The 19,725-nt window shown below is 41.8% G+C and overlaps 1 protein-coding gene across 1 annotated transcript in view; it reads right to left on the bottom strand.

Annotated features, from left to right (window-relative positions):
- Positions 1-4,027: 4,027 nt before the first annotated feature.
- LOC120062214 (mediator of RNA polymerase II transcription subunit 12-like) overlaps positions 4,028-19,725 on the bottom strand; it is a 91,504-nt gene continuing 75,806 nt past the window's right edge. Inside the window, exons 35-44 of the mRNA XM_039012015.1 lie at positions 19,282-19,431; positions 18,560-18,925; positions 9,642-9,792; positions 8,998-9,203; positions 8,457-8,531; positions 8,016-8,245; positions 6,986-7,160; positions 6,307-6,534; positions 4,758-4,854; positions 4,028-4,495 (exon numbers count right to left, since the gene is read on the bottom strand). Of these exons, the coding sequence (XP_038867943.1) occupies positions 4,458-4,495; positions 4,758-4,854; positions 6,307-6,534; positions 6,986-7,160; positions 8,016-8,245; positions 8,457-8,531; positions 8,998-9,203; positions 9,642-9,792; positions 18,560-18,925; positions 19,282-19,431 (1,716 nt within the window). The 3' untranslated portion in view covers positions 4,028-4,457. The remainder of the gene's footprint in view (positions 4,496-4,757; positions 4,855-6,306; positions 6,535-6,985; positions 7,161-8,015; positions 8,246-8,456; positions 8,532-8,997; positions 9,204-9,641; positions 9,793-18,559; positions 18,926-19,281; positions 19,432-19,725) is intronic.

The raw sequence follows: 19,725 nt of genomic DNA, 5'->3' as shown, positions 1-19,725 counted from the left end.
ACATCTGCAGTCCTCATGTCTCCTTGCAGCATAACTAAGGCACGTTCATGCAGATGAGCAGGGACCCTGGGCATCTTTCTTTTGGTGTTTTTCAGAGTCAGTAGAAAGGCCTCTTTAGTGTCCTAAGTTTTCATAACTGTGACTTTAATTGCCTACCGTCTGTAAGCTGTTAGTGTCTTAACGACCGTTCCACAGGTGCATATTCATTAATTGTTTGTGGTTCATTGAACAAGCATGGGAAACCCTTTACAATGAAGATCTGTGAAGTTATTTGGATTTTTACGAATTATCTTTTTTTGCTGAGTTTATTTTCCCAATTAGAATTTAATGTACACTAATCTTCCGTCATTACCATGGGTTAAAGAACTGAATGTGACAATTTTCTGAATGAATCAAACCACCATTCTCTTTTTCTTTTGGACAGTTAGAAAGTGGCTTACATGCTTAGCTGGCAAACTGAAGTTATTGCCTACGATCATTACCTTACTTACCGTTTTGGTCAGATCTTGAAGCAAAAGCTACCTAAGCATGAGCAAGGTTGCAACTTGCAAGCCAGTCTTTCGTGCTTCTCAACCATATTGCTGTCCAATGAAATCGTCTGTGTCATCATAAAGATGTTGAGATGGGGCTGTGGGTTTGGACCAGAAGTCCCTTCAGCTGCTGAGCACATGCTGCAAAGATACTGATAATAACGAACCCGATACATCATTTTCTTGATGAGTGGACAGTTCTTTAGTGACCCATATTAAACACAGTTCCTATTCATACATTAAATCTTCCATGATTTTCTACAGATAGTAATAAAAATGATCATGTACAAGCAACAGAAAAAATGAATTCGGCATCTCCAATGTTTTGAGCTGTTGTAGACTTCAGACCTGTGCATGGCAGTAATGAGTGATTTTCAGTTGCTTGTCATTTTGTATTTTGACCTTTTTTGGAAGTACAAACCGACCATAACGGGAGTAAATGAAGATAGTTGCTCAGCGAAACGGCACATTTGGTGAGTGACAAATGTATTTCGACGTAATGCTTGCAGAGCTGTCTAATGGGAGTTTGAAGCAGAGCTTCCTGGGCGTTTGAGGAGACACGACATACTCATTGTCTTCATCTCTAAATGCACAGATACTGGGGCGGGTTTCACCCAGCTTCACTGCTTGAACGCTGTCATGTAAGGGTCCACATGGGTCAGATCAGCTTTGCAGTGGATGACTTCGGCCAGACCCCCTCTCACCCGCAGAGGGGAGAAGGGAGCTGATGGGGGGGTTGACAGTTCACACTCTGTTGTAACTCAAAGATTAGAACTTTCAGCTATCTCCCTCTCCAAATTCACACAGGAATGTGCCTTTGTTTCACAGACATTTTCACACCGAAACTCTAACACGTTCTAAAGCAAACTTCTGGAACAATATTTCTAACATAGAACGTGGGGAATGTTCAGAGACGATCTAAAGAATGTCATTTCAGTTGTTATTTTGTGATGTCATTAAAAATGTTTAAGGAAATACTGTATTTTATTTATTTTGTATTTATTTCATCTTTATTTAACCAGGTACGCCAGTTGAGAACAAGTTCTCATTTACAACTGCGACCTGGCCAAGATAAAGCAAAGCGATACAAACAACAAAGTTACACATGGGATAAAGAAACGTACAGTCAATAACACAAAAGAAAAGTTAATATACAGTGTGTGCAAATGTAGTAAGATTAGGGAGGTAAGGCAATAACTAAGCCATAGTGGCGAAATAATTACAATTTCGCAATTAAAAACTGGAGTGATAGCTGTGCAGAAGATGAATGTGCAAGTAGTGATACTGGGGTGCAAAGGATTAAAAAAAAGAATATGGGAATGAGGTAGTTGGGTGGGCTATTTACAGATGGGCTATGTACAGGTGCAATGATCTGTAAGCTGCTCTGACCGCTGATGCTTAAAGTTAGAGAGGGAGATATAAGTCTCCAGCTTCAGTGATTTTTGCAATTCGTTCCAGTCATTGGCAGCAGAGAACTGGAAGGAAAGGCAGCCAAACGAGGAGTTGGCTTTGGGGATGATCAGTGAAATATACCTGCTGGAGTGCGTGCTATGGGTGGGTGCTGCTATGGTGACCAGTGAGCTGAGATAAAGTGGGGCTTTACCTAGCAGAGACTTATAGATTATGGGAGCCAGTGGGTTTGGCGACGAATATGAAGCGAGGGCCAGCCAACGAGAGCATACAGGTCGCAGTGGTGGGTAGTATATTGGTGACAAAACGGATGGCACTGTAACAGACTACATCCAGTTTGCTGAGTAGAGTGTTGGAGGCTATTTTGTAAAAGACATCGCAGAATTCAAGGATCGGTAGGATAGTCAGTTTTACGTAAATACATTCATGATTTCTTACTCCAAACGGGCGGCGGTTCGTGTGCAAAGTATATGATTACTGTGAGCGTAGTTTCTAAATGTACCAAAGTGTTGCGTCTTTGTTCCTCTCTATATCTTTTGTAACAAGCCACCATATTGTCAGTCCGCTAGGGACCTGTTTCTAATGTATTAAGTGTGTATGTTTATCCTGTGTTACCATTTAGTTAGTTAGTAAATAATTAAACCAATTTGTGTAGTACTGAATCATAAGGCTCAGGTTTTTGCAGATGCAGGAGGTTACAACTGTTCAGAATGATGACATGATACGAGGTTATGATTTAATAAGTTACTGTTTATGGATGTGATAGGTAAAGTCCTTTAGCGTTTAATTCGGGAGATGGTAACGCTTTCAAGAACTGCTCTCGTAGTGCCTCAAATCCTAATGAGTTAATTGTTACATGATTAATTAAAAAAATCTGGTAACAATTAAACATAGTTGATTAGATAAATAAGTAATCAGATTATTGAAAGTAAAGTCACAACAACCTCTAATTAGCCAATGGTATTCCTAGCCTCGGTGATGCTCAGCCTGTGGTTTAATCCATTTCAGCACCATGGCGCTGTCCACCAACGCATTCACTTGTCGAAATTTAGTCGACTCACACACACACCTACTTGCATTCTAACATCTGGCTTTGAGTCTACCGGTCTTTTTTCATTCTGATGAAGGCCAAGATGGAAACGTCATTGATTTGAATTCTTCTAAATAAAGGACTTCAACAGTTTTGCCTGTTTTTACCCATTTATATCCTATTCACAAAATAAAAAAGTGCATAACTGAGTTTACCCCATCGACAGGGTTCATCAGTGGTCATGACAACTACGTTTACATCGTCTCTGGTATTAGGGTGGTAGCCTATGGCCAGTTAGAAAGTGGTTATAGTGCGTTCAAAATGGACACCTATTCCCATTGTGCACTACATCTGACCAGAACCAGGGTGCCATTTGAGACAAAGCAATAGCCTTTTGTACATTAGCTTACTTTTTTGGTAAGAACTTGAAGCGGTGAGTCACCCAGAGCAAGCTAGAGCCAAGATAGCCATATTTCACGCTGCTCAACCACTTGTTGTTCTGTCCAATGAAAGCATCTGTCTCGTCATTAAGGCAGGAGCGTAGTTTTTGATCAAAATACCTTTCAGCTTGCATGCAAAAAAAAATACATCTTATATTTTTTATGATTGGATTGGTCTTTTTAGGTGAATAGCGACACGTACAGTATATCTAACAGGGTTTTTTCATTGTTAAAATATTCCATGACTTTCCGTCAACCTTAGAATTTACATGACAATGGCCAAAAGCTCCCAAAGAAATGTAATGTGGAAAAATATTAATTTCCAAATAGTTATCCATCCATACAAAATTATCCATCCATACAAAATTATATGATTGACCATGATTGCATCAATTCCTCTATTACTTTCCCTCTGGAATGCATATAATACAATTCCATGACATCCCAGAACCCTGATTAAATAAAAAATAAAGATACCAAGGACAATCAATAGTGGATAATAATGACTCATTGCCTTTCAATATCATGAATAATATCCTGATTATTAACAACCTGATTGTCACATTGACCCTTATCAGACATCTTCATCAAGATGAAAAGACTGCACCAGACACTAATACAAGACAAAAACTGACATGATATTTTAATGAGAAACACACTAAACTGAAAAATTTGACAAACTGAAATAAAATAAAAAAATCGCATTCTTATAATTTCTTGTACTTTTTTTTACATAGACTCTTCCATTATTCTTTAGGATCATAATATTTCACAGCACAATCCCTCCTTGGATTTTCAGAAATTACAATGACTGAAGTTGAGAAGGTTTTCGAAGGGCATGTTGGGCCTCTGTGGTTGAGTTGTGGGTTCATCCGTCTCGTCGTCCTTCTTGGCCAATAGCAGCATTTCCCTCCTAAGAGCCTACACCTCTAAAACAGGGGCCTGCTGGGCATTGGACACATCTGCCAATCTATGGGCTGGCTGGGAACACTCCCATACACAGGGTATCCCTATCCTTCCACACACACTAATATACAACAAGCACTATCAGTAATATGAGTTGGTGTTCTGTCCAGGTTGTGTATCTGGGGAAAAGAAAAGCACTTGTTATCAAAACACCTAAAATGACTGGAAATTGTGAAAAGATGTCACATTTAGAATACAAAGCACAATACGCAACATAAGATAGAACTGTTGACAACATCAGCGGTTTCATTAGGGCACAGAAAACATTTTAAATGTGCACTTCTTATTGGACAAATCCAGGTAGTACCTCCCTAACCCTGGGGTTAATACAAGGCTGTAACAGATCTCACTAAAGTACATTGACATGAGTGTCTTTCTTACTTGAGAGTTGTTGTTGGAGCTGCCTGACCAGTGCTGCAGTCTGCTGCTGCTGTTGAGTCTGCTGCATCTGAGTCTGCTGCATCCCCTGTCGTGGGAACTGAGACAAACACACAAACAATATTACATTTCGGTCGTTGAACGTACAGACATACCATAACTTGTTTTCAATGGGAGTCTGTCGTTGACAAGATGATTGCCCGTCAAAAAACGCACAATATGTGGGCCTTTGTGCGTATGCAACTCGTCCCAAAAATAGTTGACTCGAGTTAAACTTTTGAAAGACAAAAACAGACAATGTATGCAATAAAATTCCTTATTCTTAGTCTGGCTATGGCCTGAGAGTCCTGTACTAGTGCATCTCTGATATCAATTCTCTGTGAGAAGGCCACAACTGGCAATGAGGCAGTAGCTCCCTGTAGCCCTCCTTAGTATCTTAGTTTCCTTCATATTACTTATACGCATATTATCCTTACACACACTGAGTGAGAGTGCATTGATCCTTTTTTGCACTGATCTCTTTTGACTCATCACATATGCTTCTGTTACTGTTTATTATTCATTATGTTGCCTTGTCACTTTATCGCTACCTACACTGAGTATACAAAACATTAAGAACACCTGCTCTTTCCATGACAGACTGACCAGGTGAATCCAGTTGAAAGCTATGCCTTATTGATGTCACTTGTTATATCCACTTCAATCAGTGTGGATGAAGGGGAGGAGACAAATTAAAGAACGATTTTTAAACCTTGAGACATGCATTGTGTATGTGTGCCATTTAGAAGGTTAATGGGTAAGACAAAATATTTAAGTCCCTTTGAACGGGGTATGGTAGTAGGTGCCAGGCGCACTGGTTTGTCAAGAATTGCAATGCTAATGTTTTTTTTTAACGTTCAACAGTTTTCTGTGTGCACCAGGAGTGGTCCACCACTCAAAAGACATCCAGACAACTTGATAAATGTGAGAAGCATTGGAGTAAACGTGAACCAGCATCCCTGTGGAACGCTTTCAACACCCATGCCCCAACGAATTGAGGCTGTTCTGAGGGGGGGGGGTGCAACAACATTAGAAAGGTGTTCCTAATGCTTTGTACACTATGAATAAAATCTATTTTCAATCTATCGTGCCGACCCCAACCTCTATCCGATAACATGGCTAGTGCCAACCCAGAGGGGCATAGTAGCCATGCTTTGCCTGAACCAGGCTGGACAAAAGCAGTGTGTGCTAACCTTAAACTGTGAGTGATAATTGGAGTGATAATTGGAAATAGATCTAAGTGTAGTAGGGCTGGGGTTTTATTTTGTACTTGTGGGGTGTTCCAGCAAGCAGGATCATTAAGTTATGGTTATGGTTTATGGTTCATTTTGAAAGCTAAACTTGAATGTGTTTGGTGGTTGTCAAGTCAATTATACCATGCTAATTTCAAATCTATATTTCTCGAAAATATAAAAATAATTCCGAATTTTTGGGACAGTTAGCTGGCTAACTTGATCCGTCTTTTTGGAACTGCCCCGTGGCAATTTGACTGTATCCTCTAAGTTGGACGTACCATGGGTTGCTGTGGGGGCATGGGCTGCATGCCCAGGGCCTGGTTCTGAGCCTGGGCACCGGAGGGCGGTGCTGACGCTACTTGCTGCTGTTGTTGTTGTTGTTGTTGTTGTTGTTGTTGTTGTTGTTGTTGCTGAACTTGTTGGGGCTGGACCTGATGTTGTTGTTGAACTTGCTGTTGTTGAACCTGTTGTTGTTGTTGAGCTTGCTGCTGAGCCTGCTGCTGGGCCTATAGGAGACCGGGACAAATACAGAAACAGAGCAGGGTTACACCATAGTACAACTATACAGGAATTCTTACACTCAGTATATGTCATGCTAGAGCCCGGGTGGGCAAACTACGGCCCGTGGGTCCCGCGATCCCATTCAATCCGGCCTACAGGATGTTAATTGGGTTGATTATTTTGGGTTAACTTCTCTTTTTTCTGGCCCGCTGAAAATAATTAAACAAAAATAGATATGTGCGGCACTCAGTTGAATTTCGAAATCCCAATGTGGCCCCTGTGCTAGACCATCAGGTAGAGCATTGAATAATTGTGGAAGTGACTGTTTAGATCTAGAGCGCATTGAGTGGCAATAGCAGTACATGTGTAGTTAAAATATAATCAATACACTGTTCCATGTTGGTCTGTAGTGTTAGATATTGCTAGAAGAAGACCTAATAAATAGACAAAGCATACTCGGAGTGCCTGCTGTCTGAGGTACTGCTGCTGTTGCTGCTGTGCTTGTTGCTGCTGGGCCTGCTGCTGCTCAGCAAGCATCTGGTTTGGTCTCATTCCCGGGTGGACCCCCTGCGCACCCATGTGGCTCAGGCCCTGCATGACGGGAGCCTGATGGATGGACTGGTGGGGAAACCTGGAGATGGTGGAAGAGATTCACGTTCAGAGGACCAGTACATCATCAAATGTTTCACAAATACACCACTGTCTTGAATAAGGTCACCGTTGCCCACTACAGTGCTACAGCATGAAACGAAAAAGTGTTCTGCGACTACACTGTCAAATGTTTGCATTCACGTCGAAGGAAATCAGAGTGCAGTTTATGGGTGGGATTGACTTTGATAACGCTGTATCCAGATACTAGGCAGTGATGCTAAATGTGACAAAGTCTTGATATGTGCAAGAAAAAGGAGTGAAAATAGGCACTCCATGAACACAATATTAGCGGAGGGACGATACCAGTATTGTGATACTTGTTAGTATCTTGGCAAGGAAACAAAACACGAAACGTATTCAACTTCTTTATGAAAACAGCCCTAATGTTGGAAACAAATATCATTATGTTGTCATTTAAAGTCACATTTACACATTTTCCAAGCTATAGCACACAATATTTTAAATACAGCAGGTTTTTACATTGACATTTTAGTCATTTAGCTGATGCTCTTATCCAGAGCGACTTATAGGAGCAATTATGATTAAGTGCTTTGCTCAAGGGCACAGACAGATTTTTCACCTAGTCGGCTCGGGGGTTCGAACCAGCAACCTTTCGGTTACTGGCCCTACACTTAATCGCTACTCTGCCTGCCACCCCAGGACCAAAGAGTTTGCTCTGGTTCATGTTTTGAGCTGTGACAAGCCCTACACAATATGAGCCAAAAGTAGCCAAAATATCCTTGATAATGGACAGCAGACATCCCTGTGCTATTGGAGTGCAGTACAGTGTATTGTCCAAACCCCCACCACTCTTCAACTCTTCCCTCCTGCCCACCTCTGTGTGTTTTGCATGGTGTGCGAGTAGCCCGGTGCCTGCTGGTGAACGTAGCCGCTGGGCCTCTGTACCATCTGCCTCAGAGAGTCCACCACGCCCAGGCTGGCCCCCGGGTGGCTTCCCTGGAAACCCTGGTTCCCGTACGACGGAGGGACTATACCACCCACCTGGGAGGGATGCGGCTGCATCCCCATGTGGGAGCCGTACGTGGTATAGCCCTGGGAGATGTTCTGTACATGGAGAGATAGAAATCAGAATGTTAATTAAAATAATAGGACAAATATGCAGGGAGGAGATAGAAGGAATAGAGGACACTAGTTTATGCATAGGGTCAAATTCAGTGGTGAAGGAAATAGAAGGATAAGAAAACAGATTTTACAGGTACACCTGGAAAGAAATTACATGACATTTTGGCAAAAGTGTCTCATCTGAAAGACTTGCCTGAGTTGGCTGCATGGAGCCGTATTGTTGGTTGGGCGTCATCTGTCGCATCTGTTGTCCAATAATACTCTGGTTCTGAAAACGGCAAGAGACAACGTTCATCTTCCAACGTTCTTAAAAAGCAATGTGCTGCTTTCTACAACTGAAGTTCAACTTTTTATTTTTTTTCTTCACGGCGGCAGGTAGCTTAGAGGTTAAGAGTGTTGGGCCAGTAACCGAAAAGTCGCTGGTTCGAACCCCCAACAACAACTTCTCTCCGGGCACCGATGCAGTGGATGTCAATTAAGGCAGCCCCCTGCACCTCTCTGATTCAGAAGGGTTGGGTTAAATGCGGAAGACACATTTGAGGTTGAACGCATTCAGTTGTGCAAATGTATCAACATGCGTACAGTGAAAGCCAGGTTCAAGATCCTATTCTGTGAGCATGTTAATAACACATCTAGCAAACCCCTCAATACTACACTGAGGTAGGTCCAGTCGAGAATAACCTCTGTACTCACAGGTGTCCCATTCCAATGGAGTCTAGTCACTGCAGACTCACCAGTCTGACCTGCAGATGCTGGCGCAGGATCTGGCCCTGCGGTATGTTGGGCTGGGGCTTATAGCCCATAGGGTACTGCTTTTCCATGCCCATCATGCCTGGCATGCCACCTGGCATCACGCCCGGGTAGTTGGGCCGCGTGGGCATCATCTTGCCCATCTGAGGGTTCCGGGCTGGTCGGTACGGGGTGTCCAAACCAGGGCCCCCTGAAGGGGAAAAGGATGAGAATTTAAGTCAAAATGACAAAACGCTTCAACAGCCTTGGAGGGAGCTAAGGGGTTGTTCCACCCCAGCATTAAAATCTGTTTCAGCTAATCAAGGTCTTGAAGATTTAGGTTGATAAGCAGAATCGTGTGTTTTAGTGCTGGGCTGTAACAAAACATGGTGTCGATTGACCAGGGTTGGTGATGATCAAAAGCTAAACACGCCTCACTTAAACGGTCATGAGAGGAATACAGGTTCCAGAGTGTTTTTTCATGATATTGTAAAAACTAACTAGTAATAACTAAAACAGGGCCCATATTCATCAATATCAGAGTAGAGTGCTGGCCTAGGATCAGTAACTGTTTTCATTATGATTTAAAAGGCTAAACTCCTCATAAATCAGAACCCTGGTCTTAGACAATGATAATGTTGGCACTGACCTGGAGGCAGAGGCTGGTTCTGGGCATACATGCCCATGGCCTGCTGGCTGTCGCCTAACCTGTTGTAGGGGTGAGTTTGCTGGCCCATGAGGATCTCTGGGGGCAAACCCGTCCCATACTGCACTCCACCCTGGGTACGGGTCACATAGTCCTGGAGAGAGAAGACAAACACCTTCTACGAGACACACTACACATATACTGTATAATGGTAATATGTGCAACAACAATATCATCCAGCTTTTGTACTTTTAGAATTAATATTATTACACAAGGCATACATTGTTGTCCTTCAAATCCCTCAAGATGACACTCATGAGTGCTCAGTGATTTCAGAGTCCTTAAATCTATGACTACTTTTATATTTCTACCATAACTAGCCTGACCCAAAAATACCTATCCCCTAGATCTGAAGGGATTGGACAGGTATAAGCAATATGGTTGTAACTCCATCTTGCCTTCTGATAGGCTAGGTGGAATTTGCGCAATATTCTTTATACCTATTCCATTCTTTACAGTCTACACAAATGCCAAGGGTACAGGGCCTAGGGATGTTGCGGTGACCACACCGACGGTCACGAGTCATGAAGGCAGTCAAATTCCACATGACCGCTTAGTCACGGTAATTAGGCTTCTCCAAGCTCTGATGCTGCTGATGGTAATTAGTAGCCAACCAAATTTGCAACTGCCTGGTACTCCGCACTCCGCAAAATCTAATCAAACACTTCATGAGCGCCCATGAGCTCATGTTGCGCAACATTTCAATAGGCTATGCAATTGCCAGAGAAAACAGAGTGATGGCCTCTTAAAGTGAAGGATCCCATTAGCTTTCTATAGACTTGGCCTACTATAATTATTTTTCAACTTTTCTAATACTAAGCATATTGCTTATCTTTACAACAGGAGTATAGCCTACCTGGCTGGCATGAAAATGAACCCCGGGAAAAGCATCCTCTATTCTCTATTTAAGTGCATACAGTACCAGTCAAAATATTGGATACACCTAATCATTCAAGGGTTTTCTTTATTTTTTTTAAACTATTTTCTAAATTGTAGAATAATGGTGAAGACATCACAACTATGAAAAAATATATGGAATCATATAGTCACCAAAAAAGTGTTATATCAAAATATATTTTATATTTGAGATTCTTTAAAGTAGCCACCCTTTGCCTTGATGACAGCTTTAAACACTCTTGCCATTCTCTCAACTAGCTTCATGAGGTAGTCACCTGGAATGCATTTCAATTAACAGGTGTGCCTTGTGAAAAGTTCATTTGTGGAATTTCTTTCCTTAATGTGTTTGAGCCAATCAGTTGTGTTGTGACAAGGTAGGGGTTGTAAAACAGAAGATAGCTCTATTTTGTAAAAGAACAAGTCCATATTATGGAAAAAACAGCTCAAATAAGCAAAGAGAAACGACAGTCCATCACTACTTTAAAGACACGAAGGTCAGTCAATACAGAACATTTCAAGAACTTTCAAAGTTTATTCAAGTGCAGTCGCAAAAACCATCAAGCACTATGATGAAACTGTCTCTCATGAGGACCACCACAGGATAGGAAAACCCAGAGTTACCTCTGCTGCAGAGGATAAGTTCATTAGAGTTACCAGCTTCAGAAATGACAGCCCAAATAAGTGCTTCATAGAGTTCAAGTAACAGACATCAACTGTTCAGATGAGACTGCTTGAATCGGGCCTTCATGGTGAAATTGTTGCAAAGAAACCACTACTAAAGGACACCAATAAGAAGACTTGCTTGGGCCAAGAAACACGAGAAATGGACATTAGACTGGTGGAAATCCGTCCTTTGGTCTGATGAGTCCAAATGAGATTTTTGGTTCCAACCGCCGTCTCTTTGTGAGACGCAAAGTAGGTGAATGGATGATCTCCGCATGTGTGGATCCCACCGTGAAGCATGAAGGAGGTGGTGTGATGGTGCTTTGCTGGTGACCCGGATTTATTTAGAAATCAAGGCACACTTAACCAGCATCGCTACCACAGCATTGCGCAACGATACGCCATTCCATCTGGTTTGCGCTTAGTGGGACTATCATTTGTTTTTCAACAGGACAATGACTCAACACACCACCAGGCTGTGTAAGGGCTATTTGACCAAGAAGGAGAATGAAGGTGTGCTGGATCAGATGACCTGGCCTCCACAATCACCCGACCTTAACCCAATTGAGATGGTTTGGGATGAGTTGGACCGCAGAGTGAACGAAAAGCAGCGAACAAGTGCTCAGCATGTGGGAACTCCAACATTGTTGGAAAACATTCCAGGTGAAGTTGGTTGATAGAATGCCAACAGTGTGCAAAGCTGTCATCAAGGCAAATGGTGGCTACCTTGAAGAATCTAAAAATATATGTTGATTTGTTTAACACTTTTTTGGTTACTACATGATTCAATATATTTTATTTCATAGTGTTGATGTATTCACTATTATTCTACAATGTAGAAAATAGTCCAAATAAATTACAACCCTTGAATGAGTACTGTAGATTATGTATGAGACAGGTGCATGATAATGGTCCCTTATACAGTGGTTCCTCCTTTAAAAGTTGTGACTTTACGCCGCGGGACTGAGGTACCCAGCGTCACGGCTTCATCACTCCAGACCACCGCAGGGGATAGTTCGAGCACTCAATATGAATTTGGGTCCCAAGGTTATTATATGACCAATCATATCGAGTGGTTCCAATGACGAATTTGACATTATGCCACACATCGCCGGTGACTTTCTTCAGAAAAAATGTCTGACAAAAACATTATGGTGGAAGCAAATGTAAGTAATTATAACGTCATAACGAGTCAAAAAAAAAAAATACAATCGAGAGGAATATGTTAGTTAATGTAGAGACAAACGATTGTGCATATTTTTTCGTCATGAAGTTAATTTACAAAAATCGCTATTTAGCAAGTTTTTTTCAGTCATATCCAATATCAGGTGTATCAAACCCCATTATTGGAATGATGCTGTGTCTGCATGTATGTATTACAATTATACACTTCAACAGTGTTTACCACTCCTGCTCCTGGGACATCAAAGATTACACCTTGTAACTATGCAATAGACTAGAAACATGATTTAAGTAAAGGCTGATTTGTATTCATATATACAGAAAAAAAACAGTACACTACACCTACTATGCATATCTAACTCCCATTATCTGCATGAATATGAGGAGGTTCTCCCAGCCATGCGGACGATTGAAAACAGGGCAGAAAAGTTTGTTTGTCACCAGAGTGGTTTAGAGCATTTTACTATTTGCCTGTGAATAACCAGACCTTCATACAAACTTGCTATGCTGAATTCTTGACGCACAACCGAAGGTGCTGCCATATCCTGCCAGCACACCCACAAGCAAGCCACTCAGGCGGAGAATGACACGTGGAAGAGGGCGAGGAACGAGATGGGAGTAACAATCCGGGCTATTTGCTCTGAGACATCATAGGCCACTGTAATCGATGGGGGCTCAGGGCGGTACCATTCTGCTCATCTGATGAAGGTGCTCATGGATGCGATTCAAACTGAAGACCGAGATCGAGTCATTGAAGGCAAACCATCAGAAAGCGAAACATTCTCTGAGGGCAGAGATACGGGTGACAGCTGATGCATTGGTCCAGAGCCAGGCGATATTGGCGGAGAGTCACTCCTCATTAGTGGAGAGTCAGGCGGCATTGGCGGAGAGTCAGGTGGAGAATGACACGTTGAAAAGGGCGAGGAATGCGATGGAGCCACAATCCATGCCAGGCACACCTGTGAGCTCTGAAACTCCACCTCCGACAGGCAGAGTCATCAGGTCGTCGGTTCACCCTGACATTTCCATTCCTCTTCTGACAACATAACTTGACCAACTGCTCAACAGGCACAGCAAGGGCCGCCCGGACCGTTATGCTGTTCTGCTATTCCAAGGATGTGTAACCAAAGAGAGATACCACGAGTGGGCACAGAATACAAACTGGGATGGATCCCGAGGCAAATGTGGCTTACCAGTGAATCTCCGGGTGTTGATCATTAATACTGTGTCTCAGAAGTTTCTGTCCATGACTGATGCAACCCGAAAAAGCATTAAAGACATAGTTAATGAGTACTTGAGGTCACCGAGAAAGTCTGGACATGGCCTGCTCTCCCTTATGTAAGGAATTAGACACTTTCCCAGCTTTACTACAGTATGTACTGGAGGCTATGTTTACTTGTCAGACTGCACAAGAGCCTAATGAACAAATGCAGATGGCTTATATCTTCAAATTGCTTTAAATGCTTTATCCAAATGTAAAAGGATATACTGTATGTATTTCTTCATCAAGCATCTTTATGCTTTCGTTAATAAAATAATTATGAAAATACTCTGTAAAAATGCTGGTGTTAATTTAGTTATGGATCCATAACAAATTACTATGGGAATAAATATCACTGATTTACAGAAATATTGGAACAAAGTTGTCTAATGAAGGCAAACAATTTAGAATCCTCCAATCCTCTTATGCTGTAGCCTACTACCGACCGCCACGTTGTACAGCACCATATTTTCCATTCCATCCTAACAGAACCATAATATTAACCTCTCTGGGATATGTGGGACGGTAGCGTCCCACTTGGCCAATAGCCAGGGAAAATGTAGAGCGCCAAATTTAAAAAAAATTAAATAAAATCAAACTTTCATTAAATCACACATGTAAGATACCAAATTAAAGCTACACTCGTTGTGAATCCAGCCATAAATACCTAGGTGTCTGGCTAGACTGGAAGGAGAGTTTACAGACTCATATTAAACATCTCCAATACAAAATCAAATCTAGAACCGGCTTTCTATTTCGCAACAAAGCCTCCTTCACTCACGCCGCCAAACTTACCCTAGTAAAACTGACTATCCTACCGATCCTCGACTTCGGCGATGTCATCTACAAAATAGCTTCCAACACTCTACTCAGCAAACTGGATGCAGTCTATCACAGTGCCATCCGTTTTGTTACCAAATCACCTTATACCACCCACCACTGCGACCTGTATGCTCTAGTCGGCTGGCCCTCGCTACATACTCGTCGCCAGACCCACTGGCTCCAGGTCATCTATAAGTCTATGCTAGGTAAAGCTCCGCCTTATCTCAGTTCACTGGTCACGATAACAACACCCACCCGTAGCACACGTTCCAGCAGGTGTATCTCACTGATCATCCCCAAAGCCAACACCTCATTTGGCCGCCTTTCCTTCCAGTTCTCTGCTGCCAGTGACTGGAACGAATTGCAAAAATCGCTGAAGTTGGAGATTTTTTATTTCCCTCACCTACTTTAAACATCAACTATCTGAGCAGCTAACCGATCGCTAGAGCTGTACTTAGTCCATCTGTAAATAGCCTACCCAATCTACCTAGCTCATCCCCATACTGTTTATATTTTATTTACTTTTCTGCTCTTTTGCACACACGTATATTTACTTGCACATCATCATCTGCTCATTTATCTGCTCATTATCACTTGTGAATGATGCACAGGGTAAGAATCACACTCACACACATCATGTAGCCAAGCCCATAGGCCTATATGTTTTGATAAGGTTTGTATCACTACCAAAGTGGCCAAATAACTTCATAAAATGAAGCACATTAATCCACTTTACAAGGGGTGTAGAGCCCAACTAGCATACAAAAGCAGCTCCGAAGTTTTAATTTTATCTTCCCCAATTTTGACCATAAAAATGCACCTTTATAATAAAAGCATTACATGGAAAATCGCATTTGCGGTCACTTTTGATAATGATGCTTTCCCGTTAAAGGGGCGGCAGGTAGCCTAGTGGTTAGAGAGGTAGTCCAGTAACCGAAAGGTTGCTGAATCGAATCCCCGAACTGACAAGGTAAAAATTTGTCGTTCTGCCCCTGAACAAGGCAGTTAACCCACTGTTCCTAGGCCATCATTGTAAATAAGAATTTGTTCTTAGAACTGACTTAGCTAGTTAACTTCTTGTCAATATGGGGGCGCTGTTTCCACTTTGTAAAAAATCGTGCCCGAATTAAACTGCCTTGTACTCTATTCTAGATCGTACAATATGCATATTATTATTACTATTGGATAGAAAACACTCTCAAGTTTCTAAAACCGTTTGAATTATATCTGTGAGTAAAACAGAACTCATTTTGCAGCAAACTCCCTGACAGGAAGTGAAAAATCTGAAATCGAGGCTCTGTTCCAGGGCCTTCCTATTCAATTGCTTGAAATCTATGGATATGCATGCACTTCATACGCCTTCCACTAGATGTCAACAGGCAGTGGGAGGTGGAATGGGGTGTCTAGCTTGATCTGAGGTCGAACAAGAGCTCTTGGAATGACGTGACCACAATTTCCTTTGTCTACCAAGGCGCGGGAAGGACATCAGCATTGGCTTCTGAAAAGCGTTCGGTATAGACGTCTAATATCTCCGGCTTTGATTTTATTTGATACATGTGATAATGTCATCGTAAAGTATGTTTTTTCAATATAGTTTTATCAGATTATTCAACGTTTATTGGGAGTTTCGGAGTTTTCCGTTCTCTGCGTTAGGTGAAGATGGACATCTTCGCGCCACTTGGCTAGCTAAGGTTGCTAATTCGACAGGAGAAGAGGACATTCTAAAACCAAACAACGATTTATTCTGGACAAAGGACTCCTTGTACAAGATTCTGATGGAAGCTCAGCAAAAGTAAGAACCATTTATGATGTTATTTCGTATTTCTGTGGAAAATGTTTAGTCCTATTTTCCTTCCTTTTTGCGGGCGCTGTCTCGCTATAACGTAAGCGGTTTGTTATGGTAAAGTTATTTAAAAAAATCTAACACGGCGATTGCATTAAGAACTAGTGTATCTTTCATTTGCTGTCCAACATGTATTTTTTTAGTAAAGTTTACGATGAGTTCTTTGGTCAGATTAGGTGACTGTCCAAAATATCTCCGGATAATTTGGTGAATCGATGCTACATATTCACAACGTATAACCACGGTTTGCAGCTCAAAATATGCACATTTTCGAACAAAACATAAGTGTATTGTGTAACATGATGTTATAAAAGACTGTCATCTGATGAAGTTGGTCAAGGTTAGTGATTCATTTTATATCTTTTGCTGGTTTTTGCGAATGCTATCCATGCGGTGAATAAATGCGGTTGTGTGTTTGACTATTGTGGTAAGCTAATATAATGCTATATTGTGTTTTCGCTGTAAAACACTTAAAATCTGAAATATTGGCTGGATTCACAAGATGTTTATCTTTCATTTGCTGTACACCATGTATTTTTCATAAATGTTTTATGATGAGTATTTAGGTATTTCACGTTGCTCTCTGTAATTATTCTGGCTCCTTCGGTGCTATTTGTGATTGTAGCTGCAATGTAAAACTATGATTTATACCTCAAATATGCACATTTTCGAACAAAACATAGATTTATTGTATAACATGTTATAAGACTGTCATCTGATGAAGTTGTTTCTTGGTTAGCGACTAATTATATCTCCATTTGGTCGGTTTTGTGATAGCTACCTATGCGGCAAAAAAATTGTGAAAATATGCAGTTGAGTCTTTTGCTATTGTGGTTAGCTATTAGAAATACAGTGTTTTCGCTGTAAAACATTTTAAAAATCGGAAATGATGGCTGGATTCACAAGATGTGTATCTTTCATTTGCTGTATTGGACTTGTGATTTCATGATATTTATATGCTAGTATTTACTTGTGGCGCTATGCTAGGCTATACTAGTCAGCTTTTTACTGATGAGGATGCTCCCGGATCAGGGATGGTGATGAAGTAGAGGTTAAATAAAGGTGAAATAAAATCAAATAAAGGAACATTCGCGCTTATATCCTACTGCCGTGTGCGCATTGCAGCACTTATACTAGGCTTTTGCTGTTTGTTAGGCCTACTCATCTAGTTGGCTGACGAAAATTAAATGTGGACAGTTCTTCCAATATCTTCAATATGCACCTTGGAATTGGATAAGGACGCGCGCAGTTGCATCCCTGAAGTGTCTGTCTTCACTTGTAGCCTGTGAGAAAGACCCAATCACGTGATGGAGAGCCATGTGAGTGAGGTGTTTTGGAGCTAGCAGCACTCAGGGAGAAGGGCACAACGCAGCACTCCGGCAACAAAAGGCATGGATTTTTTTAGGGTGCTTTACTGCCACACAAAGGGGATGTCGCCGTGAAATTCTAGGCATTATCAAGTGCTTGTCAAATTGTGAATGAGATACTGATGAAGTGTACAGCCTGAGCAAAAAACAAAGCAGAGTTCATGCCTTTCAAGCAACTTTTTCAAATCATCATTGGATTCGCATCACACAGCATTACAATGTATTAAAAATCTAAACATAAAGCCCAACGTTTGTAAAATAACTAAAGTTACATTAATAACTCTAAATTAAGAATTTCTTTGTTTAACCGCTCAACACAGAATAGCAGCATGTGCGTACTCAAATTGTTTGGACAAAATATCCTTTCTATTTTATTCAGCTTTGTTCAATTGTATTTTTCATAATGTAAAATAATATAAAATAATGCCACAGAATTCTAAGCAAATCTTGCCTGCTAAATTAACTTGTGTAGCCCACAGCCATTTGGCATAGCCAGATCAGGACCTAACATAAGGACAACTCAGAGTATGCTATTCTGTTCTTCTGAAATAGAGTACATTTTCTTCAAATCATGCTTCTTTAGACCCGTCTAAAATATATGGATTTATTAAACTTTTTAAATACGTAGATGTTCCAAAGGTCTGCATCAGTGTGGAAGCCAGGAGATGCTAAATGTGTTTGTTAATTAATAGTCAATTACTGTGAGACCGACAGTTATTTGCTTGACAATCACCCGCTATGGAAATTTCATGACCGCCACAGCCCTAACAGGGCCTAGCTAGTAGTTATTCCTGGACAGGACCTGTTCCAGTGTCTCCCCCCTCACCTCAGTTTTGCTGGTGGATGGTGTCTTCTTCTTCTTGGGCTTCTTCTTGGTCACGTCGGACGACACCGCAGGGACGCTCTTCTCCGGCTTCAACGCCTCCACCATCTTCTTCTCGAGCTCCTGGGGCACGGGTGTGGGCGGCTCCTCCTCCTCAGGGGGCAGGGGGAGGGGTTCCAGGTAGTAGCTGCGCGGCTTGGGCTTCAGGTGGGTGTGGTAGAGGAGGAAGCGCTGCTGCTCCTCGAACTTGGTCACCTTACGGTCCACGCGCACCGTCCCGAACCAGCCCCAAGAGAGAGGGGCAGAGTGCTTGAGGCCCTCGAACACGTCCCACGGCGAGATCTTCTGCTTGTTGGACACTTGGAGGCCCTGATGGAAAAGGAGAGGTGGTTTTTAAATTGATATAGATCACAATTATTGGAGACTGGTAAACTTTGAGCATTTGAAGGAGCCTGGAGTACCATATGGGCGTGGTTTACAGATTTGCGACAATTCCATTGGTTCCATTTCGCCAGGCAAGCTCAATCAAGTATTTGAAATAAAACACAGTATTTGAACACAGGTCTGCTATTTAGGGAACACATTCCTAGTGAACAGCTGAAAGACAAGTTTATGAAGAACCATGTGGGCTAAAAATATGAAATATCTTAGTGACAGAGAAACAGTAATACCTTCAACAACTGAGTTGGCAATGTCTTCCAAGGGTAAAAGCTCATAGTACTCACCTCCTTCTCAAAGCCGGCAATCTTGTTGCCCTTGGTGTCGATGAGCGAGCCCTGAGGTTCACACGTGATGACATCACGAGTCTGCTTGGGCAGAGGGAGCAGCTGCCGCACCTTCTCCAGACTCTCCGACTGCCGGTCACCCAGCTCTTTCTGCAAATACACACCACAACAGTAGAGTTATTGACACCTTTCTGAGCAGAGAACGAGCCAAACACCTTGAAATAAAGATACAAATAGTATTGAATTGAGAAGCTTCCTTGTGTCTGTTTGATAGTTGCTTGACTAACTGAATTCTAGGCGAGTGGGGACCTCTTGTGGTGAACACCGAGCATAACACCTTTCCATAAAATACAATAATAACGGAATACTCTGCTACATAAATTGTTATATATTCCACATATAAACGGAGAGTACAAAACATTAAGAACACCTTCCTAATATTGA

This window comes from Salvelinus namaycush, chromosome 17 (assembly GCF_016432855.1).
Source record: "Salvelinus namaycush isolate Seneca chromosome 17, SaNama_1.0, whole genome shotgun sequence".
In the NCBI taxonomy this organism is placed as follows: Eukaryota; Metazoa; Chordata; class Actinopteri; order Salmoniformes; family Salmonidae; genus Salvelinus; species Salvelinus namaycush.
The sequence above is the reverse complement of the archived record's forward strand: the minus strand, read 5'-3'. Positions and strand labels throughout refer to the sequence as shown.